Below are 23009 nucleotides of genomic sequence, written 5' to 3'. Positions count from 1 at the left end.
TCTTTTTTCATTATGTCCTGGTGTTCCTAGGCAAAGATTAATCCTTTCTCGGCTTAGAAAAGAAGGAGCTGCTTACTGAGGAATTCAAGCCAGTAAACTGAAAAGATGCATGTTGGGTGCAGAGTTTGTTGCTCCAGGCCATGTCTTCTCTCCAGTGTACTCACCACAAGCCCAAAAGTTAATTTCCTATAGTTGCAGCTACTTCATTGTTTTCGAAACTGATTTCTATATCCGCTGGCTTCAGATAAAAATTTGACAGGTCTTATAGGTATTAAATATGAACTTAAAGACGAGAAATGCCCTGCAGACAGGTAATGAGCAGTGGGTTCACTTGCTGGAAGAGTTACACTTCCGTCCCACGTTTGGATTCATGGTGCCTCTGGTTTTTGTGTCTCTATCCATGATTAAAGCAGACAAGCAGTGCCTGGTAGCCCAGGAGGTGACAGACACAAACCCAAGCCCTGCCAGGAGGAGCCAGTAGTGCTGAACTGCTCAGTGTCTGAATGATGCAAAGCACTCGGAACCTCCCAGCCCTTGCCCCATCAGTTACAGGGACATGGGGCAGGCAGGGTGCTGAGCAGCTGCTCGTGGTGTTTGCTGCTTAGGGATTTAATGGTAGGGCCCGCCACATTAGAAAGACCCATTGGTGGGCCATGCTATCTAGTTATGATGATTGCTTTGTGGAGAAACTGGAATCGCTTATATGTATTAAATAACAGCTATTTCACTGAGTTTTATCATTTCCCAGTTGGTGATGCTAAAACCTTCTGTAGTTGAGAGGCCTTTAGGGAGAGAGGCTTCTCCACTGGCCTCTCACAGCCCCACTGCCTTGCTCACCATAACTTCCCATTCATCACAGAGCAAGGAGCAGTACTACAAACTGTTATTAGCATTTCATCTACTGGTACCATCATCCTCATGCCCCACGTGTAGGACCAGGTCAAATGCAACCCGGTCTAGTGGAAGGTGCTGGGTTGGAACTAGGTGAGCTTTAAGGTCCTTTCCAGCCCAAACCATTTCATGATTTTATGACTCCACGACCCTCAGCTGACATCCCACATCCTCTCTTCAGCTCTTTGCCAGTGGGCTCAGCAGTTTTAGTCCTATTTTTATGGCATATTAATAGTTAAATACAAATATAACTATACACCTTCAGGTTGCTGCACCAGTGTCCAAAGGGGTGCTGGAGATGCTGAGCCCTCTTCCACAGCAGAGACCTCACTTCACACACCATAGCGTCTCTTCTCCATCAAAGTTGCACACCAATTTCAAAATACTTGCAGGTTTTTTTCAATATATGAAAGAGAAAACCTGATTTTTTAATACTATTTATGAAAGATTATAGAAGTTTCTAAAAGAATATTCCAGCCTTTAGAACCGTTTAACCAAATAAGGGTAGTTCTCACAAGTTTTGCTGAGAGACGGGCAAGAAGAATGTGAACTGATTGAATTAAACATCGAAAGGCAAACTCTGATAAAGGTAGAAATAATAATATGGATGAAATCCAGCCCATAAATTTTCATGAGCAATCAAAAGCGCATCTAAATGAAACAGTTTAGCCATGTAAAGTCTATAAATTCAAATAAACAGGGTACAACATGTAAGGAACTGCATTCAATGCCAAGCCTTCGGTGTATGCTACATCTATTATTTGGAGACACAGGAGACTGAAAAACGCATTAGACATTTCTCTCGTATGACGCCATTCTTAACACATGGGCCTGAAAAAGGATTGCCTCTGCTGTAAGAATGTAGATATTAAAATGAATTAGAATATAGTGTGTAATTTAAATACGGCAAACTTGGGTGCATTTGTCTGACTGGCTCCTTTGGAAGAGACGCATTTCAGGATGAAAGCGTAATTGCTGAGATCCTTTGAATTCTGATTTTAGAGCTAATTTAGTTCATGGACACAGACTAATTGCCTCAAGCCTGATTGACCTGGAAACAGATATTTGTTAGCTAATCATTTTCATGCTGAATAAGCATAGTTGAATTGAAAATAATATTTGGATTGCTATTTGTATTTGCTGCATTTCTTTCTGGTTTGATAAACTCTGGATACTTTATGTTAGATTGCTTGTTTGCTGTTTCTCACCATGTGTGTATATTCCACTTTAAGTGAGGGGAGTTGTTTCTAACGTCTGATGCTTCAGGATGAATCTGAGCGCTGTTATGGTGCAAACCACGCGCATTTCAATCAGCTTTGCCAGGAAAGCATCGAATGTTTTGTTCAAGCGAATTATTCGGACTATTCCCAGGCATCCTGTCCCTGGATCCCAGAGGGGAGCTCAGCACCCCCCTCCCCAACCCCTCCTCGGGAAGCCGCGGACAGCGATGTCAGGACGAAATGCTCCTGTCTCCCTTGTGGCTTCCACTGCAGCCCATGCTAGGGGTCGGGCGCTCACAGCCGCCGGTCCACAGTCCGGGATGGGATCGGGATCGGGATCCAACTCCCCCCTCCATTTCTGAGCCGCTTCCATCGCGTAGCCGCGGAGCGCCGCTCGGCCGCTGGGTGGCAGCACCGCCCCGCGAGTCACCGAGCGCAGGGTGCGAGGGGTGCGGAGGGGACGGGGAGCTGCTGGAGTGGGGAAAGAGGAGGCCACGGAGATGCTGCGAGGGCTGGAGCAGCTCTGCTCTGGAGCCAGGCTGAGAGAGCTGGGCTGGGGCAGCCTGGAGAAGAGAAGGCTCCTGAAGGGGAGACCTGAGAGCAGCTCCAGGGCCTAAAGGGGCTGCAGGAAAGCTGGAGAGGGGCTTGGGACAAGGGATGTAGGGACAGGCCAAGGGGAATGGCTTTAACCTGCCAGAGGGGAGACTGAGATGAGCTCTTAGGCAGAAGCTCTTCCCTGTGAGGGTGCTGAGGCGCTGGCACAGGGTGCCCAGAGAAGCTGTGGCTGCCCCATCCCTGGCAGTGTTCAAGGCCAGGTTGGACACAGGGGCTTGGAGCAAGCTGCTCTAGTGGAAGGGGTCCCTGCCTGTGGCAGGGGTTGGAGCTGGAGGAGCTTTAAGGTCCCTTCCAACACAAACCAGGCTGGGATTCAGTGATGCTGTGGTTTCTCAGGTGTGTCTGGGAACAACCACGTCTCTCACACTGCCAGGCAATGGGTAACAAAGCACACGATGGTGAGAACACCTGCTGGAAACAGTCCACAGCATTGGAAACACAAACCAGAGACCCGGCAGAGATTGCCACCTCTTGATCAGCCCATCACAACATACCCCTCACCCTGCAAATGCTCGTGAAATTGCAGAGAGAGCAAAGTTAAGCTGTGAAAAGCTCCACATTCCACGACAAGAAGTATTTTTGCTGTGTTAACTCCTTTACCATAAAAGAGTTATGTTATGTGCGCTCGAAGCCCAGAAAGCCAACCGTATCCTGGGCTGCATCAAAAGGAGCATGATCAGCAGGGTGAAGGAGGTGACCCTGCCCCTCTACTCTGCTCTTGTGGGACCTCACCTGGAGCATTGTGTGCAGTTCTGGTGTCCTCAACATAGAAAGGACATGGAACTGTCGGAACAGGTCCAGAGGAGGCCACGAGGATGATCAGGGGCTGGAGCACCTCCTGTATGAAGATATGCTGAGAAAGTTGGGGCTGTTCAGCCTGGAGAAGAGAAGGCTGCGTGGAGACCTCAGAGCAGCCTTCCAGTATCTGAAGGGGGCCTATAGGGATGCTGGGGAGGGACTCTTCATTAGGGACTGTAGTGACAGGACAAGGGGTAATGGGTTCAAACTGAAACAGGGGAAGTTTAGATTGGATATAAGGAGGAAGTTATTTACTGTTTGGGTGGTGAGGCACTGGAATGGGTTGCCCAGGGAGGTTGTGAATGCTCCATGCCTGGCGGTGTTCAAGGCCAGGTTGGACAAAGCCTTGGATGAGATGGTTTAGTGTGAGGTGTCCCTGCCCATGGCAGGGGTTGGAACTGGATGATCTTAAGGTCCTTTCCAACCCTAACTATTCTATGATTCTATGTTTGTGCATTTACCTGGAATTACTGCTTCCTTATAAAAGGGTTTCTGTGAAGCAGAAAGAAGTCAGCATTAACAAATACTTTGTGCATCGGTGTTTTTATGTCTCAGGTATCAGCTCAGCTGAGAAGGGAGAATTTAATGAGCTCTCTGCAGACCTGTAAATGCAGACATTTAGAACATATACTATTTAGGAAATAGAATATTTAGGTATAAATCCTCTTGTTTTTACAGTAGATGCCTAAAACTCACAGGCAAATTCACCCAGTCCACACTGGACTAACAGGAGTAGTATCAGTGAAGCTGGTCTGGCTCAGCCTGATGGTTACAAGCACACATTTCACTTATCCCTGTGGTTGTAGCTGTAGTTGACACATAGGCAGGCAGCATGTGGACAAGGAATGCCATGGAAAACTGAGCAGGCTATCCAAGGAAGAGCAGCATCCACAGGCAGCCACACTGGTTGATCTGCTGCTTCTTAAAATATGCCTAAATACCTGGTATTCAGATGAATACTCAGTGGAACGAATTAGGTACTTCTAATTCTGCAGTGTGCATACAGGAGCATTCAGTGCAGACTTTACATTAGTAGACAATGGTTTTTAACTCTTTATTTCCACCCAGAAATGCAAGTTCTGACAGGCACTGGCAACCAACTTGTTTTTCTGAACCATTTTCCCAAAGCATGGACAAAGAGGTATTCCTTGCTGGAGGGCAGTGGAATAAACCTTCCCTGGAACACTACTGTGGCATAGCAAAGGGCAGGCCATGAGTCTCCGGTGAAGCTGTGCTGTTGGAGTACTGCCGTGCTGACCGGTACAGCCCAGGAGATTCCAGGATGGCCCTAAGAGGCTGTTAAAGATAAATCTTTGCCTTGGAACTTGTATGTTTGTATACATATATATATGTATTTAGATATATTTATGTGCAAAATGGGTTATGACATTCATGCTCCAGGGTGGAATCTACCGACAAACTGCCTTCCATTAGGAAGAAATCTGATCTCCTGAGTGTTCCTTGCATCCCTGAAGCACTGAGAGGACAAAGGGCTTTAACCTGCCCGAGGGGAGATTGAGATGAGCTCTTAGGCAGAAGTTCTTCCCTGTGAGGGTGCTGAGGCGCTGGCACAGGGTGCCCAGAGAAGCTGTGGCTGCCCCATCCCTGGCAGTGTTCAAGGCCAGGTTGGACACAGGGGCTTGGAGCAAGCTGCTCTAGTGGAAGGTGGTTGGAGCTGGAGGAGATTTAAGGTCCCTTCCAACCCAAGCCAAGCTGGGATTCTATGCTCTGCTCTGAGCCATGCCCAGAGGAATACCAGGTTAGACAGACCTGCCATGGGAATGCCGACCTGTAATAAATAATGTGGTTTAGAAAGAAATACTTCAGGCATAAGGACAATATTGACTACACAAAGATCCAGCGAGACAGATGGAATTTCACTCCTGCATTCCCAGCCCCAAAATAGAGATGGGCAGATTAAGAATTGGAGATGATTTTAGTTGTATGAGATGCCACCTGAAGGATTTCAATTCTCTACCACTGATCACTATCCCATTTATATTTCGCTTTATACAGCTCTACCTACTGATAAAGCCATGCCTTTTATCAGTTTCTTAGAAAGGGTCTGAAGTTTCAGAAAGGCAGATGTACTCTCTAGGAAAAGAATATATAGAAATGCAAATTAAAGTCACTTTTTCTTCAAATCATGATATGTCTTCCATCAAAGATGAGCAATTTTAGAATTTAGAGTTATAAATTTAGATTTAGATTAGAGCAAGCTGCTCTAGTGGAAGGTGTCCCTGCCTATGGCAGGGGTTGGAGCTGGATGAGCTTTAAAGTCCCTTCCAACGCAAACCAGGCTGGGATTCTGTGATTCTAAGTCAAGTGAAAAAGGTACCTGAACCCTCTGTGCAAATACCCCTTGGCAGTCTGGGGCTTTCTGATCTGAGCTTCTGATGTGCGTGTCTGGACTGCAACAGTGGTTATGGGGTGTAGGACGTGATCCCATTGCATGGGAGATGCAGGAGCTGCAGCACTAGTTCCAACCCCTGCCACGGGCAGGGACACCTCCCACTAGAGCAGCTTGCTCCAAGCCCCTGTGTCCAACCTGGCCTTGAACACTGCCAGGGATGGGGCAGCCACAGCTTCTCTGCGCACCCTGTGCCAGCGCCTCAGCACCCTCACAGGGAAGAGCTTCTGCCTAAGAGCTCATCTCAGTCTCCCCTCTGGCAGGTTAAAGCCATTCCCCTTGGCCTGGCCCTACAGGCCCTTGGCCAAAGCCCCTCTCCAGCTTTCTTGTTCGTCCATTTAGGTATTGGAACACTGTTACAAGGTCTCCTTGTACAAACACAGCCATATACTGCCGGAAGAGACACTTACAGGAAAGAATATTTTCTCCCCAGACAACTTTCTTACGTGATTGTTTGTTTGCTGTTTGATGGTGCTTTTCTTTCAGAACCTACCCAGAGGAAAAAGTGAAGAGCTGAGCTGCCAGTTCTTCTTGCTCCTATTTGATGTGGTCCAGGACTGCATGTGAGCAAACCCCTAGTACAGGATGCTCACCTACACACTTGGGCACTTTAAAGAACTTTTACATAGACATTTACTACATTCAGACTGATAGAATCATAGAATAGTTAGGGCTGGAAAGGACCTGAAGATCATCCAGTTCCAACCCCCCTGTATCCAACCTAAATCTCCCCTGTTTCAGTTTGAACCCATTCCCCCTTGTTGCTCATCTCTTTGCTACGGGACAAAGGCTCATGTGGCAGATTCATTGCCCTTGTTGGCAAGGTGCTACCAGCCGCTGGCTCTCACCCTTCTGCTTTCCCAAATCCCCCCTGTTCCAACTCTTCCCAGGGGAACCGGACCGGGCGATGCCCACCGCGGGGTCCGGAGCCCCATGCACTCAAACGGGACGGAAGGGCCGGGGCTGGGCGGAGGGCACGCGTGGGGCGGGGATGGGGTGGCTGCGGTGGGGGTATCCCCTGGCTGCCGTCCGCACCCGCGGGCGCTATTTAAGCGGCGTTAGCGCGGCGCGGCGCGGAGCCGCCGGAGCATGCACCCCTTCGTGCCGCCCGCCTCGCCGCCGCCTCACGCCCAGGCGCTGCTGGAGGCCGCCGTGTGCCCCGGCCTCTGCCCTCCGGCTCGGCCGCCGCCCGCCGCCAGCCCTTACCTGTGGCTCGGCGGCCACACCGGGCCCTACGTCCCCAGCGGGCCGCTCCTCCCGCCGGGCCCGGAGCGGGGCTGGGCGGCGCTGAGCCCCCCTCAGGAGTGCCCGCGGCCGGCCAGGCCGCCTTACTCGTACTCGGCGCTCATCGCCATGGCCATCCACAGCGCGCCGGGCCGGCGGCGGACCCTCAGCCAGATCTACCAGTACGTGGCCGAGAACTTCCCCTTCTACAAGAAGAGCAAGGCGGGCTGGCAGAACTCCATCCGCCACAACCTCTCCCTCAACGACTGCTTCAAGAAGGTGCCGCGGGCCGAGGACGACCCGGGTAAGCGGGGTGGAGGGGGTGTGATGGGACCCGGCCGGAGCGGCCCCCTCCGCAGCGCCGGACCCTTCATGTGTTCCGCAGGCAAAGGCAGCTACTGGACCCTCGACCCCAACTGCGAGAAGATGTTCGATAACGGCAACTTCAGGAGGAGGAGGAGGAGACGGGCTGAGGCTGGCGCGGCCGAGGGGAGCGGCGGGTCCTGCCCCGCCGGCGGTGGGACCCCGCTGTACGGGGCTGCGGTGTGAGTGCGGCACGGGAGAGGATCGGGGTTGTAAATGGACGGGTTTGGGGTTTTTTTTTTGCGTGTAATCGGTAAATGAAGAGGTGCAGGAGGAAGGGAGCGGGGTTCGGGGTGTGCTGGGCGCGGAATGAAGCCGTCGAGGCTGCGTTCCCTCCTCTCTCACACTGTTCTGTCCCTCAGAAACCTTGGAAAGGCTTTAACCTCCTGCGCTGTGGGTGTCCAGGGTGGTTTTCTCCCCTTTCGCAGCCAGGAGGAGAGCATAACCCCCACAACAGCCCTGGCTGCAGCCCCCTGGGTGGGTCAGGGTTGGTGCTTGATGGGTGCTGGGTTTGCAGCCTGGACTTCCCAGAGGTCACAGAATCACAGAATGGGTTGGGTTGGAAGGGACCTTAAGGCTCATCCAGCTCCAAAAGTGAAATGCTGAAAGTGAATGTTGCCTTTAGTTGCATTTTAAGCTGCCTGTAAGGTGGCTGAGGGTTGTGGTGAGCAGGTCATGTCGAGTGAAGAGGGGAGGTAGCCTTGTGCTGTCATAAACGGGGGGGAGGGCTTTTTTATTCATGTCTTAGTGAAAATAGCATTCAGATCATGCAAAGCTGCCTTTGGACTGTGAAATCCATTGGCCAAGGAGTGGGCACACACTTTTAAACAGGAAAGATGGAGAAACTCTTGCCCTGGCAGAGCTGGAGGACCCTTCCCAACACACTGACCTTCTGGGGCAGAACTGATTTCACACAACACACATCTTCTGCTTCAGGATACAAAGCTCTGGATCCAACTGTGTGGGTTGAACTCTATTTTCACCTTGAGACTGCTTGCCCTGGGACAGCAGCAGAACACAATGAGGAGAACCTGGGGAGTGCAGGTGCTTCAGGGTTTCCCACTGGGGTCCTTGTAACAGCACAGCAAGTCCATGGACAATTAATGCCATATTGCCAGAACTTTTCTTCAGGGACCATTTCAGATGATGATTCAATGGATGGAGGCCATCATTCGTGTCTCTTTGTGCTTCTGTTCTACTCTAATTCTATTTTTGTGTATTGGAAAGAAAAGGTGAATTTTTCTAATAAATCAATCTAGCTGGATAAAGTTGCAAACCCTCTTAAGCAAAAACACTGCTTGAATGAAGAACTGTGCCAGGTAATGAGTCTGCAGTACCTGGGAAGCTGCAGACTGCAGTGGAAAGGGGTGAGAGGATGCTGCAGTGGGGTGAAATGCTGCAGTGGGATGGGATGCTGCAGTGGGATGCTGTAATTAGAGGGGGATGCTGCAGACACCCTGGGTCTGGACTGGCTGATGAGAGCCTGCTTCAGTGCAGAATGAGGAATGACGTACCTGGGAATGGGGGAATGCGAGTGAGGAAGTGCTAAATGCAACTGCAGATCCATGTATGACCCGTCACTGCAGACAGAAAGGGAAAGGGCATGGAGCCTCATGGACACGTCTGTCAACAGCTTCATCTATGTGGGGGGTGTGTGTGTGTTCAAAGCATGTAAGGGCGTAAAACTTTGTGTATGAGTGGTGAGACATCTGACATGAGTGAGAGTACAGGGTGCTCTTACAACTAGATGCCATTTCTGGCATCTCCCGATCTTGGAATCATTAGGAATCTCCCCCTTGCTGAAGTTCAGAGCCAGCTTGGTGCCTGCTGCGGTGTTAACTGTTTGGGGATGGATGTACTATCAAGGAAACAGCATCTTTCCACCATTTTCCCCCAAATCAACTGGAGGTGGGGTTGAAAAGGTTTCACTCGTTGAGGGAGTACCTAAACAGAGCTAAAAATCTTGTTCATGGTTCATTTCAGCCAGGACACTCTGGAGAATTAGATTTAGGTTAATACCTTATGGAAGAGTTGAGGAAATAACGTGGTTATGGTAGCTGTGCCTTTTACAGGGGATGTTCTTGTACTGGCAACAAATAGCAGCCTGGTTTCATTATTCAAGGATAAACTTGTGGAAATAAAGAATGAGACTGTTTCTTCATCCAGATAGAATTAAGTGGTAAGGGTGCAAGGGATTTATCTGTGTGTGAGCAGTGCCCATGGGGTGTCTGCTGAGTTAACTTGGAGCAATGGAAAAGTCTGATGGTAAGTTCCCAACACCATGTGCAGTCTGTGCCTGCAGTTCTTGCTGGTTAAGCAGGTAAAAGCAGAGAGTAGCTGCAAACAGAGTTTTAATTTCCTAAGAAATCAACCAGGATTATTTTACTGGTCTTAATTCCTTATATTTTAGTTTCAGTTCTATTTTAATCTGATTGCAAAAGCAATAATTTTGTATTTTTAGAGCGATTATCACTTAGGAAGAGCCCATAATAAGCACAAACAGAATGTGATAAATCATCTTTATTTTTATTTTTTAGTCAATTTTCATCCACTCTGATTCTTGCATGCAATTCATCCCTGCTAAGCATTATGATTTCCCTGTGCTTTACTGTGGTATGACATGGCTTCCCAGGATTTTTAAGCTGGCAAAACAGAACAGGGACTAGCAAATTTTATATGGCTAACTGTATAGGTAAAACCAGTACATAAGCCAAGTTTCCACATTCTAGTCACTGCCTTGGAGTTTTTACATGAAAGTAACAGAAAAGGCATCTTTTCATAGGATCACAGAATCCCAAAGCAGTTTGGTTTGGAAAGGACCTTAAAGCTCCTCCAGCTCCAACCCCTGCCACGGGCAGGGACACCTTCCACTAGAGCAGCTTGCTCCAAGCCCCTGTGTCCAACCTGGCCTTGAACACTGCCAGGGATGGGGCAGCCACAGCTTCTCTGAGCACCCTGTGCCCTGACCAGATGAATACTACCATAAGCTGACTCAAGAGACAGTGGTTGTAGACTGAGTTCCAATAAGTGCTGAATGAAGAGCTGCAGAAGTGGGGGTGGTAGAGGGGAAATGTTATAATGAAGTAGTGAAAAAGACCAATATAATGACAATACTATCTACCTGATATTGGCTTTGAGATCATATGGCTAAATAGGGACCACTCTCTACTCCTACCTGCAGCAGTAGCTTTTACAATGCCCATCTCATACCTACTGGAAAGGATTAGTGTATTCTTTTCACAAGATCAAACCTTTCAAAATGACTACACATGACTTAGATATCTGTTTCTTTTTACATATTTAACATGGATTTTTTTTTAAGGAAAATACTTCTTTATCACCTGTATAACCCGATGAAAGGGAAGATGTTTCATTAGTATTTTAGTGATTACTGCTGTGCTTGCTGAAAGATTCCCTGCTATTATCTCTGCCAATGGCTGGGTTCATTTATGACTGTCAGGTTGTGATAGAACTGATACATGGTATTTTGTTTTCATTATTGGCTTAACCTACAGGTGTTTCTGCTCACCCTGAGCCCACAGACTCTTCAGGCTGTGAGTTTTCCATCGTTTTGTTAAGGTGAGCTCATTAATTTTGGTTCAGACTAAGAAACAACCATGTTTCAGCTGAGCTGGTCCCTACCATGGCTGCCTGACCTCTTCACAGCTGATGATCAGCACAGACTCTTTGCTATGCTAGCCATGAGTTTGTGATATAAACTTAGCTCCTTGATGCTTATTGCTAGCTGGGGTTGTTTTTTTTTCCCATTAAAGTGCTTTGTGAAAGAGCAATGGATTTTATCAGCAATATCATAAAATGTCTCGTGACTGTACCCTGGAGCTTCTCATTAAGACAATACTCTGCTCTCGTGAGACCTCACCTGGAGCATTGTGTGCAGTTCTGGTGTCCTTAACATAAAAAGGACATGGAGCTGTTGGAGCAAGTCCAGAGGAGGCCACGAGGATGATCAAGGGACTGGAACACCTCCTGTATGAAGACAGGCTGAGGAAGTTGGGGCTGTTCAGCCTGAAGAAGAGAAGCTGAGTGGAGACCTCAGAGCAGCCTTCCAGTATCTGAAGGGGCCCTATAGGGATGCTGGGGAGGGACTCTTCATTAGAGACTGTAGTGACAGGACAAGGGGTAACGGGTTAAAACTTAAACAGGGGAAGTTTAGATTGGATATAAGGAGGAAGTTATTTGCTGTGAGGGTGGTGAGGCACTGGAATGGGTTGCCCAGGGAGGTTGTGAATGCTCCATCCCTGGCAGTGTTCAAGGCCAGGTTGGACAGAGCCTTGGGTGCCATGGTTTAGTGTGAGGTGTCCCTGCCCATGCAGGGGATTGAAACTGGATGATCTTAAGGTCCTTTCCAACCCTAACTATTCTATGATTCTGTGATTCTCTCAGTCTGAATGTAGTAAATATCTATGTAAAAGTTCTTTAAAGTGCCCAAGTGTGTAGGTGAGCATCCTGTACTAGGGGTTTGCTCACACGCTGACCTGGACCACATCAAATAGGAGCAAGAAGAACTGACAGCTCAGCTCTTCACTTTTTCCTCTGGGTAGGTTCTGAAAGAAAAGCACCATCAAACAAGCAAACAATCACGTAAGAAAGTTGTCTGGGGAGAAAATATTCTTTCCTGTAAGTGTCTCTTCCGGCAGTATATGGCTGTGTTTGTACAAGGAGACCTTGTAACAGTGTTCCAATACCTAAATGGACCAAGAAGAAAGCTGGAGAGGGGCTTTGGCCAAGGGCCTGTAGGGCCAGGCCAAGGGGAATGGCTTTAACCTGCCAGAGGGGAGACTGAGATGAGCTCTTAGGCAGAAGCTCTTCCCTGTGAGGGTGCTGAGGCGCTGGCACAGGGTGCCCAGAGAAGCTGTGGCTGCCCCATCCCTGGCAGTGTTCAAGGCCAGGTTGGACACAGGGGCTTGGAGCAAGCTGCTCTAGTGGAAGGGGTCCCTGCCCATGGCAGGGGTTGGAGCTGGAGGAGCTTTAAGGTCCCCTCCAACCCAAACCAGGCTGGGATTCTGTGATTCTTTTTCTGGCAGCTCTCTCAGCAAAGGGCTTCCTCATGCCCCTGCCTTTTCCTGAGCATGTGGAACCCCTCCACCTTGGGGTCAACCAGGGCAGCCTCCAGTCCCATTGCAGCCACAGGGGCAGCTCCCTTGGCTCTGAACATCTTCCACTTGCTGCTGGATGATTTTGCCATTTTCGGACTCGAAATCTCAGTATTGCCTCCTGATTCCAGTGATTGCTCGTGTGCTGAAGAGGGCAGGATACACCACATCACAGGTTGTAAGAAACTGTGATTACCTGGCTTCCCGTCCTGAATCAACAGCTTTAAACACCTTTTTCATGTATTGTATCTTAACAAACCATGAGATGCTTCATCATCTCATTAGAGAAACCAAAGCGGGACAAAGAAAAGTCAGGGAATGCCATGATTCCCGGCAGGTTTTACAAGGGGAACCTGAAGGGCTGATCTATGTAATTGTGAAAGAAAAGCAAGCCTCTAGTTTAAAATTGCTCATATGAATCTGAAACCTTTCATTAAAGTATTAAGACTCTTCCTTCTTAAGGCTGTTTCGCTCTTCATCACAAGCCCAACCAATCTGCCCCAGGGCTTATCCAAGCAAAAGGGTTTCCAGCGGCTTTGGGGCAGATGTGGAGTTAATGGGAGCCTTGGGCAGCCCCGGGCACTCAAGCAGAGAGAAGGGAAAAGTCCAGCATGATGTGATAAATGGCTCTGTGCAAAACCCGAGTGCAAGCAAAAGCACATAGGGTCTAAGAACAAAATGAGTTTGGGCTGCACTGAAGAGTCCATTTATTGAGAAGTTACCTCGGAAGTAAACCTCCTCCCTGATAGTGAATCTCAGCATGGATACGTACATCTATGCATGCCTCGGCACGGATACATACCAAATGAGTGAGCCCTGCACAAAGTCAAAACCATTCACATAATAGAGTAACAAGAAATAGAAGTCCAGTTCATTGAAGCAGGTTGTATTTTTTAGTGTGAATGAATGTTATGTGGAGCCTGTATCATCTGTTCTCAAGCACAGTTTTCTATGTGTTATATTGTAATATTGTGCTAGGGTAGGTTTGGGGCAGGCTTGCTCTGAGTCTAACATGACCTGGTGGAGTGGTAATACTCGTTCTGAGTGGCTGCAGGCTGCAGCCCCTGTCTCCAAGCACAGAAACAAGCTCACACTTGGCTTTTCTATATCCCGACACTCCTTTAAGTACAAAGACAGTGCACAAATAGTCAGAAAATGGCACCTTGTGGGGATTGCATGTATTACATTTAAACACTGCTTCATTCTCAGAAGGGTTTCCTTGGGACACCAAGTCTGAGTTGTTAATACAGAAGAAAGGTGGTCAGACTGCAGGGACCCAAAGTGCAGTTTTAAACAATAGGTATATTAAACCATGGGATACAACCTCAATCTTTGTTTTAGCACAAAAATCTCTTTTCATAATGTATCTAACATCTAACAATAGCACATCTTTAAGAACTACTTCAACTGTGGGTTTGCCCGTCTAAATTTAAATGGAGAGGTATAATAGTGATTTAGTGACAAACTGATGCTAATGGTTCTCTTTAGCCCTCAAAACAAAGCAACACTGAGGATACAGACTGTCCCAAGGGTTAGGGTTATGACTGCAAGAGCAGTCATCCTTTGCAGGGACTGGAGCTCCAGACCTGGAAACCTTGCACTAGACTGGCCAGGTCACTCTGAATGTGTTTCCAACTGAAGTTTTCCCTGCCTTTTTCCATGGTGTTTGAATGTCAGTACTAGCCTGCAATATGACTCTGCAGACTTTGTTTTCTGGGGATCATTCCTGCATCACATCTTCTTGTAATCATGGGCTGGTGATTGAAATAGAGCACAAGCTAAGGACCTCTTGAGGGTTTTCTGGTGGTCCATCTGAGATGGGGTAGCTGTCTTAAGACCCCTAGACAGGAAGCATTTCAAGTGTGCCCAGGCTGGAAAGTTATTTCCATGCCAGGAATCTATGAAGGGCTTAAGGGCAGCAATAGGCTCAGCAATCCCTTGTCCTGATGGGCTGGAGGTTTCATCATGCATGGAAAGAGATTTTCATTAGTATGAGAGTTTTAGTCCCTGTTGGACCTTGACACAGGTTCTGTAATTCTCAGTTTCCTTTTTTTCCAAGCATTTGAAAGCTTTTCCAGAGTTTCCCACTGATACACTTTGGAAAGGTTAAAATGGTTTTGTAGTCCCAGAAGTGAAGACTTCAGAGCCATAACCTCATCCCCACCAGCAGGCACCAGCAGTGCCACAGTGCCCCTGTCCTGGACACCCCACTGTGTATCTGTACTTCTCATCACGGGGGTATAATCTTACAGGGAGATACTTTTGGAGTCAGAGGTTAGCTAAATGCATCACACATCATTCAGGTTTGACACTTGCAGCGCTGTGCTTTGGAAGCAGTCAATAGCCAAGAGAACAACGATGACTTTTTATGATTCAAAGTGACCCAAATCATTGCAAGATCTTTTACTGGTAGGCATCAATTTTCAGAGGAGAGTTCCAACAGTTTGCTCCTGCTGGCTATAAAATAACTGAACAAAAGGGTTTGCTAAAGGGGGGGATATTTCATGCTTCTGAGATTTTCTCGCCCTCCTGAGATCCTGAAGATAATACTCATGTTTCTGACTGCAAATGACAGCATAAACCTGTTAATGCATCTCGTAAAGACACACAGGTAAGAACTATATTCACTCCTCCTGCCTTCTGCTCAGCCAGATGATGCGCTGTAGGAGACTGGAATTCAAGTTGCTTTTCATTGCATTTATATTTTACTGACACAACTAAAGATGCTTGGATGAATTTCCCTCGCTGCTGTGCCCAGAGCAGTGTCAAGCCACTGCCATTGAAATTTCTGTGTCACATCTCTCTAAGGCAAAGCAGTTCTTGTGAGAGACGTGAGTGACTGTGTCTTATCCAGGAGATATTTCTGGGAGTTATCACTGAAACGAAAAATTAGGAACACAGAAGCAAAGAGCAAAATGGGTTTCAGGAAAGGGAAAAGCGAAAGGCGAATGGGAAGGGAAAGGAGGGAAATAGAACACTGAGAGTAGGGAGGAAGCATTGGAAAAGCACTCCTAAAACATCCTGCTGTGAAAACGAAGACTCACAAGTGGGAAAGAGGAGCTGAGGGAGAGACTCGGGATTTGTGTCCAGTGATGTGAGTATGAGCAGGGTGCTGAGGCCCTGGCACAGGGTGCCCAGAGAAGCTGTGGCTGCCCCATCCCTGGCAGTGTTCAAGGCCAGGTTGGACACAGGGGCTTGGAGCAAGCTGCTCTAGTGGAAGGTGTCCCTGCCCGTGGCAGGGGTTGGAACTGGAGGAGTTTTAAGGTCCCTTCCAACCCAAACCAGTCTGGGATTTTGTGCTCTGCTCTGAGCCATGCCCAAATCAGTCTATGAATTTCTAGGAATAGAAAGGGAGAAATCATTTTTACCTGTCTGGTTGGGTTTAACTGCGTGCCTTGCAATGCCTGGAAATATTATTGTGCCTTTAGAAAGTGTTTTAATGTGGAGTAAGGGATTATTTTGTAAGTGCTTCCTACTGCATGTGCTTGGTACTGCTGCCCTGTGCTTGGTACAAATACAGGGGTAGGAAATGTCCTCTCAGGGGGCTTGTGCTGTTCTGCAGTATTCAGAACAAGAATCTAATAACACAAAAGGCTTATATCCCTCTTCATGTTATCTTTTGGATTTCCTTAGGCATAATACTTGAGATTTTTTCCTTTAACTGACGCTAAATGCTTATTTGGGGAACAAACTTTTGGGAATACAACCGTGAGATGAGCGCTCAAGGCTGAGCCTTGTGGTTATGGGGGTTCACAGTTTCACATCTTCTCTGTTGGAAATTGTTGGGGTTTGTGTTGGTTTTGTTGAGTTTTTGAAGTATGCCACAGAAAAGGGACGTATTTGACATATATATTCAAGGAACAGTCCTGCTCTATGTTTTAGATAGGATTCATCACCACAGCTGAATTATCCTCGTTAAGGCTGAGACATGATGCTTGGGATTGCCTCTGCCCTCTAATGCCTTGTTCCTGCACTTTAATATATCTTTGCTATGGGTAGTGTCAGAGAGGGTGAAACCTCAGACTTTTTGGTAGCTGCCCGAGGATGACAGACTGCTAAAGGCTAACTTCATGTGGCCTTCCAGAGGACAACCATGCTTTCACCTTATTTTCAGAGATCACTTCCTGCCTCTTGTATTTCCAGATCATTACTTTTTATCCAGGCAGCAGCTTCTCATTTTAAAGCAAACATTGCCCTTGAAAGCATCCCGTTGCCACTGATACAATGATGCTTCTTCAAGTTATCTCCATAAGCACATGTCAGCAATTGCTGTGGGTAAATTACATACATCAAAGGCTTCTAATGACCATACTTGTAGTAAAATGAGCTTCTTGCATTCACAGCATTAATTAAGCCAAACGCCACCCTTCCACATATGCTGCTTTCCTTAATAGCCTGTGTTGTCTATGCAGTATAAATCACTGCCTGTCTGCTCAGTTTTGATACAGTGGGTAGAGCAACACACTCTAGTTTGCATTTATTTGCTCTAGGAGAGGTCGTAAGTTGCATGTATCTTAAGCAAACTGTAAAATATTAGATAAATTAAAGCTCAGCGCAGCTGAATGCATTGAGGTGTTGGGAAAAGGGCATTATCTGCACAAGTTCACTGTTCCTTGCAGCATATTATACACCTCTATTTATTCGTCCAGCGTTAGCATGTAAAGCTGCCTGTATGACATTCTACACTCTTGAAGGTATATCTCGCAAGTCTTACACCCCAATGATCTACTTGCTTTTATTTAGGGTCCTCATGGGGGGGGGGAATCTCTTCAGAAAGCTCATTTTGACAATTTTGAATTAGGTTTGGCACACTACAATAGAGAAGAACATCAGAGGAAGGAGGAGGAGGCCCCGTGCAGGCAGCCAGAGGACCTCATGCATGCAGGGCACTGGCTGACCCCCAGCTCCTTCCTTCAGCAATCGTCTCCCCGACAAAGCAAGTGGTGGGATTGAGATGGAGGAGGGTGGTAAAGAAGTGCCTGCAGTCCCTTCGATGAAGAAAGGCAGATCACAGCCAAGGGGTACAGTGGGTATATTTCCATGCAAATAAGAAATGGGATAAAGAAGCTGGGATTGCAACCAATTTAAAACAAATTGATAAAAGGGGGGGAAGTCAATTCCATGTGTGCCCCATCCCTGGCAGTGTTCAAGGCCAGGTTGGACACAGGGGCTTGGAGCAAGCTGCTCTAGTGGAAGGTGTCCCTGCCCATGGCAGGGGGGTTGGATGAGCTTTAAGGTTCTTTCCAACCCAAACCATTCTATGATGGTGCTCCAGCTGTCCTTCATCACCCCCTCGGTCCTCTCCCACAGCATCTATGAGCAGTGACTCCAACACCAGACAGTTCATCCTCAGCATTGCCTTCACGGCAGCTGGAAGTTTTCTCATAAACAAATGCTTTGCTATGTACAGCAAAGCCAACCCCATTCACAAAGCAGCTTCCAAGGCTGCATAATCAGAAGGTAATAATAGCAACTGGTTAGAAAATAAGGGAGCAGACTTAAAAAGGAAGTGGAATTTGGCAGGCAACGGCAATAAGTCAAGTTCTGAGCAAATTAAAATAGAGTGGTACAAAGTATTTATAGAAACAAAAGTAATTTCTCATCCTTCTAAAGCAGGGGCCTGTCCAATTGATATGCAACATCCACCCAAGCTAAGATTTATCCTTACAGCAGCTGAACTCCAGAGTCATATATTTAAACTACATTCACACCTTTTTGACACATGCACAACATATCACAAGTGTAAAGCGGACCTGCCGGATTGCTAACCCAATTATAGATGTATATTAAAATCTCTTCAGATTTGGACTGGTACTAGATATCACTTGTCATTATGAAGCATTTATTTTTTAGGTTTCCAGCACTATCAGAATTCTGGAGTGAATGTTCAAAACTCAAAAGTCCCAAAAAGAGTGTTTCTGAGGTCAAACTATGGCTGAGAAAGCCTCCTCAAGAATCACTACCAATGAAGCCATCCATCCACTGGTAGTGGGGAATAAAGTTTGTGCTTCATGATTCTTTGGTTGGAAAGATCAACAGTGGCTTGGGTTTGGGTTTATTCTCTAATTAGCTGGTAGAGCCCACAGGATTGATCTAATTATGTGTAAAGGTGTGCCCGAGCCATAGGGCCAGCTGTGGCTCATTCTCATTTGGTTTCCTTACTACCCTGTGCTCATCAAACCTATAATTACATGAGCCTGTGGCCACCTGCAAGGAGAACAGCTCAAATTCCCATTATTTCCCCCCAAATCTAGCCTTGGCAATCAAGCAATGAGAGGTGCTAAATAGTTAGCTTGTGTTTCCTGCTTCTCCATCAGCTCCTTGCTCAGAGTAACATCAACCATGGTCCGTGTTTGGTTTTCAGCTTCTAAGGTCTCTGTGAAGCAGTTTCCTAACAAAGCCAGTTTGCTTTAGGATGGAGGAGCTACAGGAGCCAGAGCTGAGGAAAGATAAGTATATGGTGTTGTATTTATATTGGCCTTCTTTCCTTACTCTAGCTTTTTACCAGTGAGTGATGAGTAAAACACTAGCAAAGTGAGCCAAAGCGCTTCTCTGAACATGCAATGCACAGCTCTTGGTACAGAATACACAAGGAGTTATGCTGATTTCCAACCAGGTCCCAGAATCTGCAGTAATCATTGGTGTCAGAGGTAGCTTTGTTAGCACTCTGTTTTAGTGTGATTTATTTCTTTCTCTCAAGCCTTGGTTTTGGGAGCCAAGCGATTTCACTTGGTTGTTTCCAACTCATTTTTAATGTTAGAACTCTCAGGAAAAGCTGCTATGAGGAATAAGGAAGAGAAAACAATAACTGGTGTGAATTTCCCATTAACACCTCTCGCTGCCTATAAATTAATCTTGTAATTTATGGAGCCTTTTGGATTAGAAGCCCTGTAGAGGCTGGTTTAGAAATGTGTTTCTCTGACTCCCAGTTCTTCCTCTGTTTTGCCATCTAGTGTTGTCTTTGTACTCCTGAGGTGAAAACTCAACACTGATGCTTGACTTCTTCAGTGCCCAACCTTTCTGATGGAGGCTTGATTTGTGTTATTCTTTTAGGCATAAGAATTTAGCTTTCTATGAGTATTTCAAAAGGCTTTAAAGGATGGCTGTTGTTTTAACAGAAGTTGCAGGGTTTCCAGTTTTATTTCCTGAATAATTTAAAGGTAGGAGTAGGAAATATTATCCACTTGAAAGAGCCTCAAGAAAACGTGTTGTTCTTATGCAGCACTTGAATCTTGATAGCTGGCTGAAATGAGAACATGTGTAGTGTTGGTTTATGGGAAGAATTAGTCCTACACTTCTGTTGGCTTTGCTTCAATAGCTGCAAGGGATGTTATGGAAAATTAAGATTGGAACCTGCTTTCTGCTTCACAGAAGGTTTGAAGGCATGCAGTCAGGATCCAAGTCTGGGCTATGCTGGAGTGTGAAGGTCTTTGATCTCTTTGCAGCCCTGTGTAGCTTCCATTGCTCATGGCAAGGGAAGGATTGAGGGCTCATGGACGTTTCAGTAGTGAACAGTATATAACCTATAATCTTTGCATATGCGACATATCATCTTTGCATGTAAGACATAACAAAGTGTTATGCCTTCACTCCAGTGTCCTCCTGACCATTCTCACCCTCTGATGTGAGAAAATAGCTGTGTACATCTTGTCCTACACAGAAAAGTGGGTATGTATGGGGTGCAGCCTTTCCACCTGATAACATGTCTGAAGACAAGTGCAAAGCTATCTTTGTCAGAATTAAACACTTTTTGGCAAGACACAGTGATAAAATATTAAATATTTAATGTTGCTCTGATTCCCTGTGCTTTTTGTTGTATGTTTTATGGTCCTAAAGTTGCTTATGAGATGCATAGGGCGCTACGGTACCTCAGGGCCATAAAAGATTGATTTAAGAGGGTTTATTTATTATTAAAACCCCCTTTTCCAGACCTTCTATAGCTCCAGAAGGAAGTTGAAGTATATTCTTTTCCACTTGTTAGCTCAGGAGCTCGCAGCTAGTGAACTGTGGTGGGATGTTGTTAGGAAGGTGCCTGCATCTCCCAGTGATACACCCGGACTGTTAGTGTGTGATGTGATTTCGGGTTCCTGGTTTGCTCTGCTGTGTAGTGGCAGCTTAATTTGTTCACTGGGCTTTTAGTGAAATCTAATACTGCAGCTTAGCCATGAGCAATTCTGTTTGGGTGGTTTTCCTCTGCCCTAAGAATAAATCAGGACTGGGTCTTTCTCTGAAAAAGCACTTCTGAGAGGAAGGATCAGAGCAGTGTGTGTGTAATAGTCAAATAATATATAATATAGACCCATTGGACTGGCTAGAAAGTGTTGAGCTCCTTTCATTTCCACTGACTGCAAGGGAAGCCAATCTATCACTTGACAGCTTAGGGAGGGGGGTGAAGTGTTGGGGAAATATTGTTCTTCTGGTTTGAAAGGCAGTGCTAAAACCTGATGTTGCAGCAAGCTGAAAATCTTCTAATTTAAGACCTGTACGTGGTTTCCACCATGCTCCTTTCCATTAGTCAGTTATGGCTGGGCAATAACACTTTTGCCCAAACAAAACCACTGAGTGATGCTGTGTCTGTGCTTTTATTGGGTGGAGGAGCCTTTATAGGAGGAGAAGCTGTCTCTCCTCCCTCCCCGCACAGGAAGGATGCTCCTTTGTTTGCATGCCAAACAACTCCATCTTTGGAGATTTGCCTTGGCTCTTAGTGGTACAGCTCTGGTTGTGTGTAAGGAGCAGATTATTAACAAGCAGAAAGCACTTTCCCAGTGGTTCATCTCACTCTTGGATTTCTCTTCAAGCTCAAATAAGCTCTTAAAAGCTGTTCAGTGAGATAACAACACCTCATATTTCGGCTATTAAAAGAAGCTATTTGTGTGTCTTCTTAGATGGCATCTACACCTCGGTCATTTAACTGCAATCTGAGCACATCTGAACTTACTGTCACCATGAAAACAATACATTGAGGTGCCCATAGTCACAAGTTGTACAGAAGAGAAGAAAGCCTTACTAAGAGGCAGCGTGCCACCCATTGCAGAGCCTCTGGCAAAGTCCAGGTTCCCTTAGAAGTATCATACAGATGGAAAATTTCAGGCCAAATCATGACAGCTTGTCTTAGCACATGGTTCTCTGGAGTGATTTAAAGCTTGAAATCTGTCTTGCCTGATGTATCCCAGTATTTGGTTACACATGTCCTGCAGCGCTGTTTCATGACTGTTATGGATAGTGCAGTGTAAACAGTTCTTGGGGTTTTTTCCTCTTGTCAAAATAAGATGCCAATGTAATAAAACATTCACACTTATTCCTTATAGCTTAAGCCACAGAAAAACCTGATGCAGGGCTATTCAGGTTGTCCATACCCTTTCTGAAAGACTCTTGAAAGGCAAATTCGGGATGAGATGTTATTTTAGCACCATTATTTTTGTTTCACTCTGCAAGAACCCAACTGGAGACTGCCATGCCCATAAATGTGTGCTTTTAGCCAAAGGACGCAGTCCATCTTCAGCATTGGCTCCTGCCCTCCCTCTTGTGTCAGTATTGCTTATATTGATTTATCTCTTGTCCTTTACCTTCTGGGCTCCATAAATCAATTAGCTTTGTGGTGCCTTTGTGGGCAGATCACAGAATCAACCAGGTTGGGAAAGACCTTTAAGATCATCGAGTCCAACCATTACCCCACCACTAACCCATGGCACTGAGGGCCTCGTCTACATGGTGTGTGAACACTTCCAGTGATGGTGACTCCAGCACTGCCCTGGGCAGGCTGTTCCAATGCTGGAACATGACAGCAGGCAGGATCCTGCCTCAGTGAGGAGGAGGAGGGTAGAACAGAACTACTTGAAGTTACCTTTTTCCACTGCAGCAAGAGCTGGTTTGCCCTGGGAGGTGAAAGGGGGATTCATTCCCATCTCCTCTTCTTCCAGGACAAGTCTTAGTACTTGAACCGATCGTGTTCACTAACGGGCTAAGGATTTATCCCTTCATTTCCTCTTGCTTATTCCATAGGGGATTTTCTTGCTATATTGGACGAGTTTTGTCTTGTACCATGTATTTATAGCAGAGAGCTGGTGCAAGGAACCATGACTGCTGCGTGTGCTGTACTCCTGCCCTCCCCAAGCAAGCACGCGTTTCACCAGTTCAAGTGCTCGGAAGCGATCACTTGCTGTAAACATTTAGACATAAAATTCTTGTTTTGGGTTTGGTTTTTTTTTTCCACAGTTGTAAAAGCCATCGGGGCCCCTGTCTGCCCTCCCTGGAACAGCTTCAGACTGTTTACTGTCAATAAAATCCAGACTCATAACGTTGTGCTGCCTTTTCACCTCTGGCCCAGGCATCAACACGCAGAAACATTACAGGCTGTGAAGGAGTTCAGTGTTG

The 23009-nt window shown here is 46.6% G+C and overlaps 1 protein-coding gene across 1 annotated transcript; it reads left to right on the top strand.

Annotated features, from left to right (window-relative positions):
- The first annotated feature begins 6939 nt into the window (after nt 1-6939).
- FOXI2 (forkhead box I2) lies at nt 6940-8525 on the top strand. The gene is made up of 3 exons (XM_057408689.1): nt 6940-7462; nt 7544-7703; nt 8279-8525. The coding sequence occupies exons 1-3, from the start codon at nt 7024-7026 to the stop codon at nt 8346-8348; spliced, it is 669 nt and encodes a 222-aa protein (XP_057264672.1). The 5' UTR covers nt 6940-7023; the 3' UTR covers nt 8349-8525.
- The last annotated feature ends 14484 nt before the right edge of the window (nt 8526-23009 follow it).

Source organism: Pezoporus wallicus, unplaced genomic scaffold, assembly GCF_028554395.1.
Source record: "Pezoporus wallicus isolate ANWC-B61680 ecotype Strahan unplaced genomic scaffold, APGP_CSIRO_Pwel_v1 contig_13954, whole genome shotgun sequence".
NCBI classification, from domain to species: Eukaryota; Metazoa; Chordata; class Aves; order Psittaciformes; family Psittacidae; genus Pezoporus; species Pezoporus wallicus.
This window is presented reverse-complemented; position numbering and strand designations above follow the sequence as displayed.